We start from the raw sequence: 16,836 nt of genomic DNA on the forward strand, positions 1-16,836 counted from the left end.
TCTGTTTATTGATTGGCATCTTAGCATGGAGGTCTATGAAGAGTATTCACCACCATGTATGTAGAGTATGTCATTGAAACGTTGCCCTTGCTTTATCGATGAAGTGTTGGACACCAAAAGTGAAAAAAAGGACTAATGATCAGCTATAAACTGGAGACAAAGTCCAGCGTACCGCGACACCTGTCAATAAGCCCATCTAGACAGGCAGGACCAGCAAAGACATGACAACAAACGTACAACCTGGAGAAAAGATTGCCTACAGGAGTGAGGGGCAGATGTGGGTTTCTTCAAGACCAGCTTATCCTTGCACAGGGTACTTTCCCCAAAGAGCGAAACCTGGCGTAGTCAAATAAGATGAAAACACACAACCCTAGTAATTATGATTAGATTAGGATTAAATTACATTAGGATTAGACTACATTACATTAGATTAGATTAAATTGGATTAAATTAGATTAGATTACATTACATTAGATTACATTAAAATAGGATTCGTTTAGATTAGAATTGTATTTGATTAGGATAGATTGCATTAGATTAGATTAGAATATATTAGATTAGAATAGGATTAGATTGGAATAGAATTGGATTAGATTACTAATAGAATAGATCAGGATTTGATTAGATTAGATTAGATTAGGATCGGGTTAGGATTAGATTATAGAGGTGTAAAAATGACTGGAAACCCCAGTTCGCGGGTACTATATCGCTATTACAATAACACACTTGATGCTGCAGTCGTAAGGTGTTAAAGCGAACCATATTCTTGCTTCACTCTGCTCAACACAGACAGATAGTTGTGCATTACAAATAAACAATGTAAACATTTGGAACTCATTTTCTAGGACCTTCAGGTGGTGGATGGCAAACAACCTTTTAAACTTAAAACATCTAAATCTAAGATCTTCTTACCATGACCGACCTTGTGCCACCACCTCCTGCCCTTTAAAAATCTCTCCAGTGGGTTTTGTATTTCCTTTATTCGGGGTTTGTTCAATCTCTACAGTTACTTCCTAGGTGATAGTTTGTTCTCTAAAAATACAGTAAAATCGCATAACATTGCATTTGCACAGAGGGGTCCTTGTATGTCCAGAAGTATCCCTGTTTATGCTGAGGGAGCTTGCTTTGTGCCAGGTGCCACACGTGTGCTAGGAAGTGCTTATATTCTCTGTTGCCCCCCTTCGTTGGCTGAGGGTGCTCAGTGTATGCCTGTGCACCTTATATTTGCCCTCTGGGTTTGCTGAAAGACCGTCTTTGTGTTGGGTGCTACATGCCTGCTTGAAAGCGCCTGTATGCTTTACGACCCCTCATATGAGCTGATGCCCCCTTAATGGACTGAAGGCTCTGAGCATGTGCCGTGCTGCCCACTGTGTACCTTATGGGTGTTCTCACAGAGCCTTCTTTGTGCTGGGTGCCAGGCGTGTACTAGGAAGTGCTTGGAGCTCGATGACCCCTTATATGAGCTGATGGCCCCTTTCTGGACTAAAGGCTCTGAGTACACGCCTGTGTGCCCACTGTCTGCCCTCTGGGGGTGCTGAGGGAGCCCTCTTTGTTCTGGGTGCCAGGCGTGTACTAGGAAGTGCTTGGAGCTCGATGACCCCTTATATGAGCTGATGGCCCCTTCCTGGACTAAAGGCTCTGAGTATATGCCTTGGTGCCCACTGTGTACCATGTGGGTGTGCTGATGGAACCCTCTTTGTGCTGGGTGCCACGCGTGTATTAGGAAGTGCTTGGAGCTCGATGACCCCTTATATGAGCTGATGTTCCCTTCTTGGACTGAAGGCTCTGAGTACACGCCTGTGTGCCCACTGTATACCCTCTGGGAGTGCTGAGGGATCCCTCTTTGTGCTGGGTGCTACATGTGTACTAGGAAGTGCTTGGAGCTCGATGACCCCTTATATGAGCTGATGGCCCCTTCTTGGACTGAAGGCTCTGAGTACACGCCTGTGTGCCCACTGTCTGCTCTCTGGGGGTGCTGAGGGAGCCCTCTTTGTGCTGGGTGCTACATGTGTACTAGGAAGTGCTTGGAGCTCGATGACCCCTTAAATGAGCTGATGGCCCCTTCTTGGACTGAAGGCTCTGAGTACACGCCTGTGTGCCCACTGTCTGCCCTCTGGGAGTGCTGAGGGATCCCTCTTTGTGCTGGGTGCTACATGTGTACTAGGAAGTGCTTGGAGCTCGATGACCCTTTATATGAGGTGATGTTCCCTTCTTGGACTAAAGGCTCTGAGTATATATAGGCCTTGGTGCCCACTGTGGACCATGTGGGTGTGCTGAGGGAGCCCTCTTTGTGCTGGGTGCCACATGTGTACTAGGAAGTGCTTGGAGCTCGATGACCCCTTATATGAGCTGATGGCCCCTTCTTGGACTGAAGGCTCTGAGTACACGCCTGTGTGCCCACTGTCTGCCCTCTGGGGGTGCTGAGGGAGCCCTCTTTGTGCTGGGCGCCAGGCGTGTAGTAGGAAGTGCTTGTAGCTCAATGAGCTGATGACCCTTCTTAGACTGAAGGCTCTAAATATATGCCTTGGTGCCCACTGTGTGCCCCCCTGGGGGTGCTGAGGGAGGGGGTACTAGGAAGTGCTTTTAGCTCTACGACCCCCTTATGTAAGCTGATCTCCCCCTTCTTGGACCGTGGCTCTGAGTATATGCCTGTGTGTCCTGCATGTGCCCTCTGGGTGTGCTCACAGAGCCCTCTGTGTGCTGTGTGCCACACGTGTACAGAAAGCACCTGCATGCTTTACGACCACTTATGTGAGCTGATGGCCCCCATCGTGGGCTCTGAGTATGAGCCCTCCATGTGCTCTCTGGGTGTGCTGAGGGAGCACTCATTTTGCTGGGTGCCACACGTGTGCTAGGAGCCGCTTGTATGCTCCACAACCCCATATTTAAGCTGATCCCCCCTTCTTGAGCTGGGGATCTCTGTGTGTGTCTGGGAGCCCTCTGTGTGCCCTCTGGCTGTGCTGAAGGGCTCGTGTGGACGCTGCTGGTCCCTGTGAGTACTGGGTACACTGATTTCCACTGCACTGATTTCCACTTCACTGATATCCACTGCATGCATTGAGAAGTCCCCACACATTCCGAGGGACTGCATGTGTGGAGGGACCGCTGCATGTGTTTGAGGGAACCCTCGCGTGCTGAGGACAGAAATGTGTGTGTGCTTGCTGATGAACTGTAGTGTCTGCTTAGGGGTTCCATGTATTTTCAGACTGGAGTATGTGCCAGTATGACCTGCATATGCTGAAGGGTCCCGGTGTGTGACCCGAGCCATGTTGATGCACCCTGCACATGCTGTAGGGCTCTGTATGTAGAGGGTCTTTGTGGTGAAAAGTCCCAGAAAGTGTTCAGAGGTGCCTGCCTGTGCTGTGGGAGACCCTATATGTCCTGAAGCAACCTATATGTAAGAAGGACCGCTGTGTGTGCACAGGGCCTACGTGAGTGCAGCGTCCCATGTGTAGTGACTGAGCAGCCCCCTATCAGGCGAGGGGCTATCGCTTGTGCTGAGAGTTACACTACATGGGGTTAGGGAGCCAGTGTATGAGGGCTAGCACCCTGTTAGTGCAGAGGAGTCCCTGTATGTGCAAACGTGCCCCTGTGTTAACCAAGTGCCTCTATATGTGCTGCAGGTTCACCTGTATATGCTGCGGTGCACAGAGCCCCCGTGCCCCTGTGTTTGTGCCATAGGGCCTGTATGCACACCGCATGAAGAAGCTGTATGCATTAAAGGGCCCCTGTGTGGAAGGCGAGAGCCTGAATGAGGTGAACTACCCTTGAAGGTGCTAAGGAGTCCATGCCTGTAATATAGGGGACACTGTATGTGTTGAGGGTCCCTGAATGGAGCGAAGTGCCCTTGTCAGTGCTAAGGGGTTCCTGCAGGTGTAAATATAGCAGTGTGTGTGCCAAGGCCCTTGCGTGTGCTGAGGGCCCTCCTGTGTGTGTCAAGGAGTCCATGTTTGTGCTGCGGGGCCCCTGAGTGTGCCAAGGCCCTTGCCTGTGCTGAGGGCCCCTGAGTGTTCCAAGGCCCTTGCCTGAGCTGAGGGCCCTCCTGTGTGTGTCAAGGAGTCCATGTTTGTGCTGCGCGCCCCCCGAGTGTGCCGATGACCCCCATGTATAGGACCTATGGAACCCTTGTGTGTGAAGTGTGCAGCCCCTGTACATGCCTTGTAGAACCCCCATGTTTTCTTGATCAACACCCTTTATGTGCGCATTGGAGACCCTATATGTGTGCTGCATTGCACCTGTGAGTTATACGTGTGCTGCAGCTCACCAGGCCCTGTAGATAACCTCTCTTCTGCATTTTAGATGGCCCTTGTAAATGCCTTTTATTTGGGGTCCCTGTATGTACTACAATACACGTGTGCGATGAACCCCCTACATCTGGGATATGGAACTTCCCTAGCTGCATTATGGGGCCCCTCTGTGTATTATCAACACCTTGTAAGTGAGCTCTGTATCTGCTGTGTGGACTACATGTATGTGTTATTGGACCCTCGATTGGACTAAGGTGAGCGCCTGTAACAGTGATGGAAATCTCCCGTGTGCTTGTTATGTGAGTTGTATGTGCGCCATGGACCATCTATGTGTGCGTCATCAAGCGCAGGCGTGTACGTGCAAAGCCCCTGCATGCGCAGTAGGGGACCCCGTATGTGCATGAATAATGTCCTGTGTGTGTGTCACGGAGCTCCAGTGTATGTATCCATGAACTTCTGTCTGTGCCCTATGGAGACGCTGCATGTGACCTATGCAGCCATTCTGTGTTCTGAAGGCCTCGCACGTGCACTCTGGAGCCCCAGTGTGTGTGTCATGGTGCCTTTGCAAGTGCACAATTGTACTCTTGTGAAGGTGCTCCCAACCTATGTTGCATCTGGTTCCTGCACGTGCAGCTTGAAAAATGGAAACCAGAGCTGTTCTAGGAGCACACGAGTTGCAGCTGCACATGGGTCCAATCTCCCACAAAGGCTTACAAAGTCGTTTCCCATCACTTAGTCTTAAGAAAAATGTAACTGGGCAACAGTATGAGTGGCCGCACAAGCGTTAGACTGTGTTTCAAAGAAAAGACAAACATGTTTGTCTTTAAAAGGCCATATTTAGCACCTTTTGTAATTCATCTGTAAACCTTCACAATACGTTTTGCACATCTGCTTAGTATTCAAATCTTTTGCACAGTATGCACAGTATGTGAAAACGTTTTCCAGTTACATTTAAAAGGTATCATTAGCTTAAAGGCCATGTGCAGTCGATGCAACAGGCTGCATTTTTAAAGTGCAAATTTTTGTCTACATTCCTAAATTTTTTTCTAACTTTTGCTAGGAAAAAGCTATAAACATAATTTTTGGAACATGTAGGTAAACACATACAAGAGAATCACTTGAACCGTTAGATTTTGTATAATTCTCACTATATATCACTATTTATATGACTATTGTGTGTTTTCATATTTCCTTTCTAGGTTTTGTCTAAAGATAAGAAAAAGGCATAATTGTTTGCCTCTGGCAGAGTTCCAAATATTTGCCAAAGTTCATATCTCATTGCCTCTGAAACATCTGGCCTTCTGCCAAGCTTTAAAGGCTGGAGCATAATGGACTCAAAATAGGGAGCTCTCCTTCGTCCAAATCTTTTCACTGTCAACATAACCAATGACACCTTGCTTCCTATGTCTTAAAAGGTCTTTCCGGCCTCATTGGAACCCGTCCAAGAAGGTTGGGGGAAGCAAGTGTATCCTGTAGGTCTCTACATCTGAGGGTCTTCATTTTGTGTCAGTTTAATCATTACATTGTCTTCCTTTCTGCTGAATTGTTTTGCATTCTTAACTTATTTTTTGTCCGCATAGGCACTTGTAGAGCCCAAACCTAGCCAGAGAATACGCCAGCTAAGCTATGGCACGGAGCACCAACGTATGATTCAGCATTGTTTGCAAGAGGCAGGGTTTTCATTGGTAATGGGTTCTGTAATGTTCTTTTGGTGTTCCTGTAGATGTCCCACATAAAACTCTCGCTGAGAAGACTAGGCTGCTGGTCCCAAGACATCAGAAATGAGACAGGAATTCCTCACAGAAACCTGCTTATGTAATATGAAATAGATTATTTTGCCTTTGTAGGATCTCAGCCACAGCTCACATCAAACTGAGGCCTCTCTCTTTCACAGCTTCATAATCAGGCTTCCTATACCCTGTGTGCACAGTACAGAGCCCCTGCATGTGCACTATGGAACCCTGTGTGTGGTAATGAAACTCCAATATGTGTATTATGGAGCTTCTGTGAGTATGCTATGGAGGCCCAGTAGATGAATTCAGGAGCCCCTATACATGCCTCTTGGACCCATGTATGTGCATTATGGAAGCCATGCTTATGGAGCCCTTGTATATGCAGCTTTGATATATCCAATACTGTGCTCCTCGCTTGGGCCGTTGAGCCCATGTGTTAGTGTTACGGTACCACTGTGGTTGTGGTCTCGTGCCCTGTATCTGCCCTGTGGATCTCCTGTGTCTTTCCTGTGGAGTCTCCGTGAATGCCCTGTGCACCCTACCTAGTATGTTCTCTATAGACCACCTGCATGTTCTGATCTCATCGTTCGGCCCATCATGTCTAATTGACATGTTTTCCAGGGCTATGCGATACCTCGCAGACAGACATTCCTTCACCCATGTACAGTACAGCTCTGCACCGCCACTGGCATATATTCTATGTGAGACGGAACTGGACCTGTCGCAACATCCTTCTCCGGAAGGGCAGGGGCAGTCATCTTGCTGGCCCTTTGAAAAGCAGCGAAGACTTGGAGCCCAAGACAAGTGCATTTTTAGTGCAAAATTGCTGATATGGCCAGATAGCTGACATGGCAGTGGGTAGAGCTGCTCTCTGAAGGTCTAGATCTCACAGAAGGTGCCCTATTGTACGAGTTAGGATCCAGTACGTCAACCAGAAGATGGCCATTGGACAATGCCATCTCTTATTGACCAGTCTCTGGACATGAGTTGGAAACTTCTCAGGTGCTGCTCTCTCATTATGACCTGGACAAAGCTCTCCTGGCCAAAGGTGCTTGTTAACAATAGTGTTTTTGCATGATTGAAGGTGTCTCAGGTTTTGTGTGCTAGTCATCAGGCAAGTTATACCAGAACTAGTTAGACTTGTTTCTCCTACAGTTTGCAAAGAGAGGATGGGGAAAAAATGATACATTGAGACCTTTAACCCACCCTCATCCCAAAACATTCAAAGTGGAAAGGAGAGAGACCATCCCTGATGATGCACGCCACCTTCGGACCATGTCTACAGACTGTGGCTCAGGCTGACAATGCAGTAGGACTGTCATGTTTCCTGTCGCAAGGGGTTAGCACTCGCTGGACACAGTGGACATCTTTGTGGCCTGGGAGGCGTCCAGTGATTGGTCCGTAGAGGATGGAGAGATCAGAGTGCTGAACACCGCTGCGTCGTCTTCATTGCGTGGTAACCCGCTGCTCTCCTTCTTCTTCTGGCAGGGCAATGAGGCACGTGAGAAGAATGAAGGGACGCACATCAGAATGCCGCTTCCAGCCAGAATGAATCCCCCACAGACGATAAACGAGACTCTAAAATCCCCTGTAAGGTCCCTGAGGAATCCTGTAAACCGTGATGAGGGAGACAAAGATAGAGATGGTTGTCAGACACGAGGACTGCAGACAACGAGCCACCTAGCCAAACTCATCTCACTGTCCCTCAGGTGTCTTGACTGTTCATCCGAGCCCCTCCTAACTCTTTTCAAGCACCTCCTAATATTCCCAGTCTTTTCACATTTCCCCATCAACACTCCCAAGTTTTCCAATCAACATCACAACTGTCTGCGTCTAAGCTACTTCATATCCCCTTCAATCTCCTTCCAGTGCTCCCCCAACTGTCCAGCTCCTTCTAGTGCCCTCTCATTCCTGCCCTAGTTCCTTCATCTCATTTCTGCCTTCTTGAATGTCCCTCTCCTCTAAATTCCAGCCCACCACATTACAGAGACTAATCTCCTTTCCATCTACTTAGAGCCCCATTAAATGTCAGAGAAGTCTCAGATGAGCATGCTGGTTGAACGGGGTGGCTCCTAGAAGAGCCGTGGGGTCTCAGTGAGGTGGAAAGTGAGTGTTCACACTCCCTACTGTCGGTAAAGGATTCTGGACAATGTTTGTTCTGTGGAATACAACAAACATAAGAGTATCCCTCTGTCATAAATAAATAAATTTCACATTTGTAAAGCACAAACTTATCACCCCTAAAGGTATCCAGGCCCTGGAGGGCTGTCGGGGAGGTTAAGTGAGTTATTGCCCAGAGTCACATGATGCTGAGGTGAGCTGCCGCCAGTGCCGTGGATCGAACTGTGAGCCCCATGCTCTGGAGTCAGCAGCTCTGGCCACTGCACCACACCTCTCCTTCAAATGAGAGAAAGGGTGCGTTCCACGACTAGACACCACCTCTGTGAGAAGACGGAAAAACGAAAAAGAATCCTTTTTTATATATAACCTTTTTTATAATCACACCCACTCTAACAGTGGTATGGGCTAAACATGCAAAGGCTGTGTTAAGGAGATCTACCTATGGCATCAGAACGAAAATCTACAGTCCTTGCACTGTGGTTGGGGCATTTATTTTTATATTGCCCCCTTCCAGAAGTGCCCTAGCCTATCTTCTTTGCGAAACACAAGGCCAAATGTGGGCTTCATGTATTGACACTTTGATTGTTCACTAAATCTTTAAAGTACAGTGCACAGACATGCATGGCGCTCCTAGGAAATTGATGGATAGCTCAGCATGTCCTCACTCAAGCTGATTGCTGATTGTATGGCCACTGAGGTGTTCCCAGCTTGTGAAGGTGCTTTTGAATCCAGTTCTGTTAACAGACAGGAATCTGTCAACAATGAGGATGGGGTCTTTTTCTTTCATTTTTCGGCTGGTGCATGTCAACACATGTACAGATTTGTTCATGCTGCTCGGCTTTCTTCATCAATAGGATGGGTGACAGCCACAGAGTTGATGCTAGAGGCTTTCTGAAACTCGCTCCCCACCTGTGAAGTGGGCAGAAGAAGTGTTACAGAACAGATGGTGTGAAGTGGCATTAATAGGTATCTAAAATCTGCCTGTTTCCCTTTGAGACAATGAATTCCTCGCCAAGTTTTATATTTTGAGGATGCCTATTAGGCCATCGTTGGCAAGACAACATTGTTGTCTGAAGTAAAGAAGTTCATGAATTTGTCAACTGATAAGAGTCTGAGTCAGGTGTGATGGGACATCAGGCTTCCATGTTTGAATCACCATGGTGAGCGGTGGATTTAAAACATCCAACAGTGATGAGCGTTGTTTACCCTGAAACAAAGATCTTGATGGTTGTGTTAGCCAGTTTTGTCACAACACAAATTCTGCACAACTTACCATAGGTTTTACACCCTGCATTTGGTGTTAAGGAGCATAACATTTCTGTCAACCACCGCTGTCCATTGAAGACCTACATCGCAGTGAGGGCTTTACCTGTGCAGACTTTATTGTGTTTCTCAATCTACCCGGGCTGCTTTTGTGTTAGCAAGCTTTGTCATCCTGTCCGCATGAGGAATGCACAGGAGTGACATACTGGGTTCTCTGAGAATCGATCATTGGAACTTGGAGAAGTAACAGCCATATTCGGTTATGTGTTTTCTTCTGTGACCACGAGGTGCAGGTGGCATATTCTGGCAAGTTGTTTTAGCCTAACTCAAGCATAACACCAAAAAGGGTCAATAGGCTCATGAGACCCCTGCCTGGATATCTTCCTGGATTTTCATAAGGCTTATTATGCGCAAGGAGAGGATATCCACCAGCACCTTTGTTGACACAACATGTGATAATTTGTTACACGGAACAATGAATTTCTAATTTCTAATCATGAATAAATGAACTTTGGTTTAACCAGAACGAAAATTGGTAACTTTGTTACCCCACAACGCTGTGCGCATAGAGGGACACCACCCTGGATGGGATAGTGCAACTCTTGTTATTTCTTCGACCTTGGTTTAGGGGTCGCTCCTCTAGCAGCACGCCACTACTTGTTAAAATTCAACATACTCAGAGATTAAACGGGAGTGCGCGATATTTCAACACTTATTATACACTGTGGCACAGTCAAATCCAAGGCATCGCCACCCTTGGGAAGAGATTCAGAATTCAGTACACTTCCCTAGCATCAAAATGCGGTAAGAGTGACCTTAAGACAGCAGCTCCCCTCTCTCTAGTTCAACAAAGGATTTTACTAGGGGCACTGAGTAGAGTTTCAAAATTGGTCCCATAGAAGAAGGCCCTCGTGAAGTTGGTGGCATTAAATGCAGTGTTGTGACAGCATTATGCACCTTTGAAGAGGGCAGAACTTAGGGGAGTCCTCAAATTCCTAAAAAATCAGCTATACAAACTAAAATTCCACTGATGAGATGTGGGGATCACGTAACTGAGGGGGCTTCCGCATCACCATTTGCAATGATTTTTAAAGTGGTGTGTACAATGCTTACACTAGGTATGCAGTAATAGACACATTGGTCCTCACTGAGGAGGTTTTAGTGCAGTGCAGGGCAGTGCCGAAAGGAATCTTGCTGTGCTGCCCTGCATAAAAAGAAAAGGGCAGGAATGCACCATATTTATGAGATATGGGGTGTTCCTGTCCTTTTCCCCTGTGCTAGCGCACAATGGGCTGTCATGCGCCAACGCAGGCACCCTTGCGCCATGGTGCGTTGTAGGGGTGATTGTTTTTGTGCAGGAAGGGGCACCTTCCTACACGAACCAATCACAAGAAGTGTTTTCATGTTTCTATGTGTGCACACATCGAAAGAGGAAAAAACAAGGAGAAATAAAGATATTTCTCCTCGCTGCACCTCCCTAATGCCACCCCTGGGTTGTCGTTGGAATCCGATGAATTCCCAGGTTCACGATTCCTCGTAAATCTGGAAACACTTCAGATTCCATGGGTGTTGCGTGGGAAAACCCACAGCAGCGGCCATGGCACTCCCCTTTCACGCAGTGTTCTGCGTGAACGGGGTACGTATTTACAAGACCATGAAAAGCCATGCAAAGTGGCTTTACATGGCCTTGTAAATATTCTGCGGCACATTGCGCCACCGGAGCGTCAGAAAAATGACGCTCCGGCAGCGCAAAAGTGCCACCAGGGGTGTCATAAATGAAGCCGATAGAGGTTTGCTCAAACTTCCTGTCTGGACCTGAGTCAGACATGCATAAAATCCCGCAGTAACTAGTGTTGTCACAGCAAAGGAATGGGTGCATGGTGTGCAGTCCTTAAAGGAACTGGGTGGTGTTGTGGCAGGAGTCAGCACTTGCCAACCCTTTTTCTGTCCATTCCCAATTCAATGCCCAGCCAGCATTCCCAACCACATCCAGCCAATTCTTTATACCAACTCCTCTACCTTCTGTTCCTATCTCTCTCTCTTCTGCCTCCCCCACATTTTCCATGCCCCTTTCCATCTTTTATGCTCTTTCCCTGCCCCTTTTACCTGAAAGCGGGGGGCCCAGCAGTCCCCCGAAGCTCATGACCATCAAGCATAGCCCCACAGCACTGGTCACCCTCTCGATGGCCACCAGATCAGGCAGCACGGCGAAGATTATTGGGGCAAAGGCGCCAGCACTCAGACCATACAAGAGCCCTAGTGCCATGATGCCAGGGAAGGACTTGCCGAGGGGTAGGAGGAGCAGACTGAGCCCAGTTACTGAGTTCCACAGCACTAGAAGGTGCAGCATTGTAAACAGCTTGAGGTCTGCAAAGCATCCCGAGAGGAGCCTTGCCCCTGCATCTGCTAATGCAGTCACTGACATGAGAAATGCTGCCTCGTAGTTGCTAAGGCCGAGGTCTTTTCCATGTGGCACCAGATGAACGTAAGGCACGAAGTAGCCGGTGCCAATAAGCAGCATGCCAGCCGAGTACAACACAAAGCCACGGTTCCGGAACAGACTGAGGTCCAGGACGAAGGCCATCTTGCGCAGGAACAAGGTCCCCTTGGACGGCTTCTTTGCTTCTTCTGGACCAGGTCTGGTGTCTTCTGGAACAGGGAGTGGCCGAAGCAGAGCACCACAAATGCATAGGTTCAACACTATCGCTGAGAGGATGATGAGGGCTCCACGCCAGCTGTAGGCATCAATGAGAGCCTGGAAGAGTGGTGAGAAGATGAAGGAGGAGAGGCCATTGCCAGTGAGTGCCAAGCCCAGTGCCAGGACCCTTCGGCGGAGGAAGTACTTTGGGATGGCGCCCATCGTTGGTGCAAATACCAGTGCCCAACCGAAGCCTGGGTGGGAAGAAGAACAGAGACATGTTTATAATCCGCTTCAACCATGACACATTTCCCCCACTCTGTGATGTTACTTCACACTAAGGGCCAGAACTAGAGTTTGGCAAATGGTGAAAGACATTGTGTTCACTACCTTGACGAACTAGCGTCTGCCGAATTTAGGTTCACCACTGGCTCAATGGTGATTTCTGTACCTTGACAGAAGTGGTGTCATGGTGGTTTCTGCCAAGGTACAAAAGGTTTGCTGGATGGCCGTCATATGTTTTGATCAGCCGCAGCCCGTGCAGTTAAGAGTGGTGGGGCGGTGAGGCCGGGTTGGGGGGGGGGGCTTTAGACAGACGTTGACAAGACAAAATAAATTATTTATTTTCTTTTCCCTTGTCATTGTCCGTTAAAATCATCACCCACCCCCCCCCCCCCCCCCCCCCAAGCCGGCCCCACCCCTCTTATCTGCACAGGCCGCGTTTTGATGGTAGTATACCAAATGTTTACAAACTGTTCATTACTGAAAAACAAACTAAAATGCCCCCATACCCAGGAAGCTTTTTCCTTATGTGTTGGGTCATTATTTTTTTTTCTGTCCATCACTGCTAGGATTTTCCTGGTGGTGAGGGACAGAAAACAAGGACTTTGCACCATTCACCGTAAATAAGAGGGGGGGCGTGAAATGCTCTTCTTCCGATGACCCCTACTCTGTCAGGCAATCAAAGGAAGTTTCGGTCGACAGAGCTAATGTGGACACAGTCCAAGGAAAGCTGATGGTCCTACTGACCCTAGAAAGGGCGAAGGGACAGTCATTTGGGCAAAAGGGTACTCCATCATGTTTACGACTGAGTATCCTGTCTGCCAAACTCTGAATCTCCCTATAAGTGCTTCCTGCTATAGTCTGGACAGATATTAATAGAGTGGCCTGAAAAGTCGGTTTCTGTGCTGATTCACTCTTGGACTTAAACACTGACAGGCACACACACACCAGCTACAGCTCCACCCACACAGCACAACTGAAAGGTAACCCCTTGATTCGCCTACCATTAGTACTGCACTGGGGTGACCATAGGCAGGGGTAGCAGCCTCTATCCCTGGTGTGCCCTTTGGTATCACTATTCTCAGGGATCACAAAGACAGGAGCATCAAGCAAAGCAAACAGAGCTCTTTCACTTTCCCTAGATATTGAAGTGTATGTGGGAGGTGTTGGGGTTGCAAGGGAAAGACCAGTGGTCACCTCTGGAATGTAGTTAGGGGCAGATATACAAGCACCTTGCGACACTTTTACGCCGCCATTGCATCACTTTTGTGACGCAGCGGCGGCGTAAACCATGCGCCACTTTGCGACTTATTTACAACGTGACGCATCTAGGCAGATGCGTCATGTTGTAAAGCCCTGCGCCACATGAAACCTGCGTCAGGTTTCATGTGGGCGTTCTGTTGCAGGGTGGGCGTTCCTTCGCTGGAACGCCCTGTAAAACTGACGCAGTGAAATCTACAAGATTTCACTGAGTCCGTTTTACGACGCTGCTGCGTCAAATCCTTACGCCTGCTTGAAGCAGGCGTAAGGAGTGACGCACCACGTTAAGTATGGCCGGCCCCTTTGCATTGCAGTAGTTGCGTCACGCTTGCGGTGCTACTCCAGCAATGCGCCGCCCGTACGCCGCAAGATGCGTCACGCATCTTCCCCTCCTTGCACCATGGTGTGCCGCATTGTAAATGCGACGCATCTGTGGTGGCGCAAGGGGGGGATTACGTGACGCATCTGTTCTGGCACATCCTTGCTGATTTGCAGAGATGCGCCAGAAGTTGTAAATCTGCCCCTTAGTGTTCAATGTTTAACTGAAGTCACTTCAGCTTTCCCTGGCATTTCGGTGAATCAACTTCCATGTAATATCCCTTCATTTCTCTAGTAGGATGTGAGTGAAGAAGAGATATTTGTTTTAGAAATACACTGTCCATTGTGTCTCAAGTTGGACCTCTCCGTTTTTATTCCCATGTGTGCATTCTCCCTGGCATTCTCTTTAAGTTAGACTCTTCCACCTCCAAATGGACTTCCAAGGGTGCAGAGAGAGCACCCTGGGTGAGAAGGGAAGGGGTACAATGAGCTAAACCCCCCTCGTCCTCTCAGTTGAACCTCTCACTTCTTAAGTCCTTTATCTTCAACAGCTCATGCATTTGTTAGGTACCACAGCCCTTCCGTACGCAGGCCACTGTATCTTACCCTTTTACTCTTTCACACAGACCTGCCCTCCCCACAGTTCTAATTCCCTTTCCCACAGCCCTCCCTAATCTTTGTACTTGTTTACTCCCACAGTCTTAATCTCCTTTGCACTTGTTTTCTCTCACAGCCTATCTGCTTCCAAACCCTACATCCGATCTGCCGTGGCTCCCTCACTCCCAAAGCCTCACAGCTTCACTCGTACAGCATCCACTCGCTCGGTTCCACAGCCTGCATCCCATTTACAGAGTGAATGACCCACCTGTCATGCCTCCCAGAGTGAGGTAGAGGTACAGCAGGGAGTTTCCAAAGGCAGCCAGCAGAATTCCCAGGAAGGCGAGGACCCCTCCAGCCATCACCACTGCGCGCGCCCCGTACTCCATGCTGAGGGCGCTGCCAACCGGACCTGAAACCACATGCAAGAGGTACACTTGAGGTGAGTAAGGAGCAAGGATGAATAGATGGACTGGTGAGATGAAGGGGTTGATAAACAGAGACTAACATTGGTGTGCGCCTTGAGCCCTCATCAACTGACCCAGGACACTCTCCCTGAACTCTTCACTCACATTCCTGGCATGAGACATTTCTCACCAGAGCTGTGCCCACTCACTCCAGCCGTCTCAGATGCTTACCCGCTCCCATGTTGTATGAGTCCTGTGCACCGAATAGTGTCTTCTCAGACCCTGCCCTAAAAAGTCTTTTCTTTTTTCTTATTCTTGTCCTTATCAATTCCCGCCTTCTCTGAGCCCAAGTCTCTCTGGGACTTGCCCCCTCAGAGTGATGCTTTAACAGTGTTGAGCTCTCTGAGAGCCAAGCCCTTTCAACCCTGTCCTTTCTGAGCCAGCCCCCTCACAGCTCTGCCCCTTCTCTACACTACCATCAATCCCTGACCTTTCAGTGCCCACCCTCAGATGCTTGGCCTCTGATAGCCAGCCTCGACAGGCCCAGCCCTTGTGGTGTCCTGACGGTGTGTCCTCAAGTGGAACATACCATTTTGTGTCCTCCCCCACGCCCCACAATGTTATTGGTATGAGCTATGAAGTAATGTGAAAAGCACATAAAGCCAGTGCCCCAGGTAGGCCATGTTACCTAGTCACTGTCCATGTGTTCTGTTTCCTCATTGGCTCCCCTGCAAGTGCTGCTCAAGTCAAGACGACATATTAGTGATGCAGGGTGGGACTGTTGCCTCACCCAGTGGCCCGCACGTTCACGGACCGCCACTCACAGAGGCCTAAGGTGTCTGGAGCGGCACTGCAAGAGGTCGCCCGCCCGCCCGCATGGCAGGCATGGCTTGGTTCCAGTGCTGAGTTTCCGCCTGGCAGTAAAGTTACAGGGTGCAGGCACCAACCACGGTCGTGCTTTGCAGAGCAGGAAGGCGAAAATAAAGAGGTTAGAACACCCCTGCGATTGGTTGGTGGCTGGTATGTGGGCCCATAGCCCCAACTAGTCCATTTTTAAAGGTGTGTGTCCAGAGAAGGCGATCTTTGACCCCTTCTTGCCCTGATGAATTTGCCACAAATCAACTGGCAATGAAACATGTTGGCCGTCATTATTAAGGTATGCAACATGCTGTGTTTTTAAATAGGGGGATAGACTCCTAACCAGAATAAACAATTATTTGAGAGTCTAATACCCCTCCCCATTTTTTCTGTCCTTGTTCGCACAGTTTATGTGTCTTTTTGTCTTCACACTACACCGTTTTGTGTTATGTGTTGTTTCACTGGACACTGCACACTTTTTTCCTGAGAGAGAGTTACCAATGATGAAATTGACGTGGGCAAGCTGGTGAGAACCAACCAGTAGCTCCTCTGGTGGTGCGCACGTGAGGTACTCTCTCTCTCTTTACACATTTTTCACCTCTTCATCATCGAGGGTGTGTGTAGAGTTTTTCTATCTGTGGACTGACTTCACATTTCTTTCATTCTGACTTTACTGACCTACACAATTTTTAACTTTGTAGCATTCTGGATGGGGTGACTCTATATAATATAATGAGCATGGGTGGTTTGTGATAAAACACACTTCCTCCACTCATTCCAGAATAAAAATAAATGTTTGCTACAGTGTGCCAGTACTTTTTGTGTTGAAACTATTGTTGATTGGAGGGCGTTCTGGCACGTTTTCCCTCTTTGGCTCCTCTTTGATTGAAAATTGAATGGCTTGCTAGGAGCCAGGCCCGGCTTCAGGGCAGTGCGACTGGTGCAGCGGCACTGGGCGCTGACCTGCGGAGGGGTGCGCTGTATTCAGGGGGGGGCGCTGTGTTTAGTAATAATTTAGGATTGGAGAAATGAGGGGCACTTTTGCCTGGTGGTAGTGAGGGAATCCGAGGCAGCGCTCTTGGGTGTGAGGGTACCAAAAACGATTATCGCAC

At 48.5% G+C, this 16,836-nt stretch overlaps 1 protein-coding gene across 2 annotated transcripts in view; it reads right to left on the reverse strand.

The window, feature by feature from the left end:
• Nucleotides 1–982: 982 nt before the first annotated feature.
• The window catches only part of LOC146782864 (monocarboxylate transporter 13-like), a 131,961-nt gene continuing 116,107 nt past the window's right edge, over nucleotides 983–16,836 (reverse strand). For both annotated transcript variants that reach the window (XM_085637668.1, XM_085637667.1), the window contains 3 exons: nucleotides 14,728–14,871; nucleotides 11,471–12,256; nucleotides 983–7,589 (listed from right to left, as the gene is read on the reverse strand). In XM_085637668.1, coding sequence (XP_085493794.1) covers nucleotides 7,321–7,589; nucleotides 11,471–12,256; nucleotides 14,728–14,871 — 1,199 coding nt within the window. In that variant the 3' untranslated portion in view covers nucleotides 983–7,320. The remainder of the gene's footprint in view (nucleotides 7,590–11,470; nucleotides 12,257–14,727; nucleotides 14,872–16,836) is intronic.

The sequence above is a fragment of the Triturus cristatus genome, chromosome 12, assembly GCF_964204655.1.
Source record: "Triturus cristatus chromosome 12, aTriCri1.1, whole genome shotgun sequence".
In the NCBI taxonomy this organism is placed as follows: domain Eukaryota; kingdom Metazoa; phylum Chordata; class Amphibia; order Caudata; family Salamandridae; genus Triturus; species Triturus cristatus.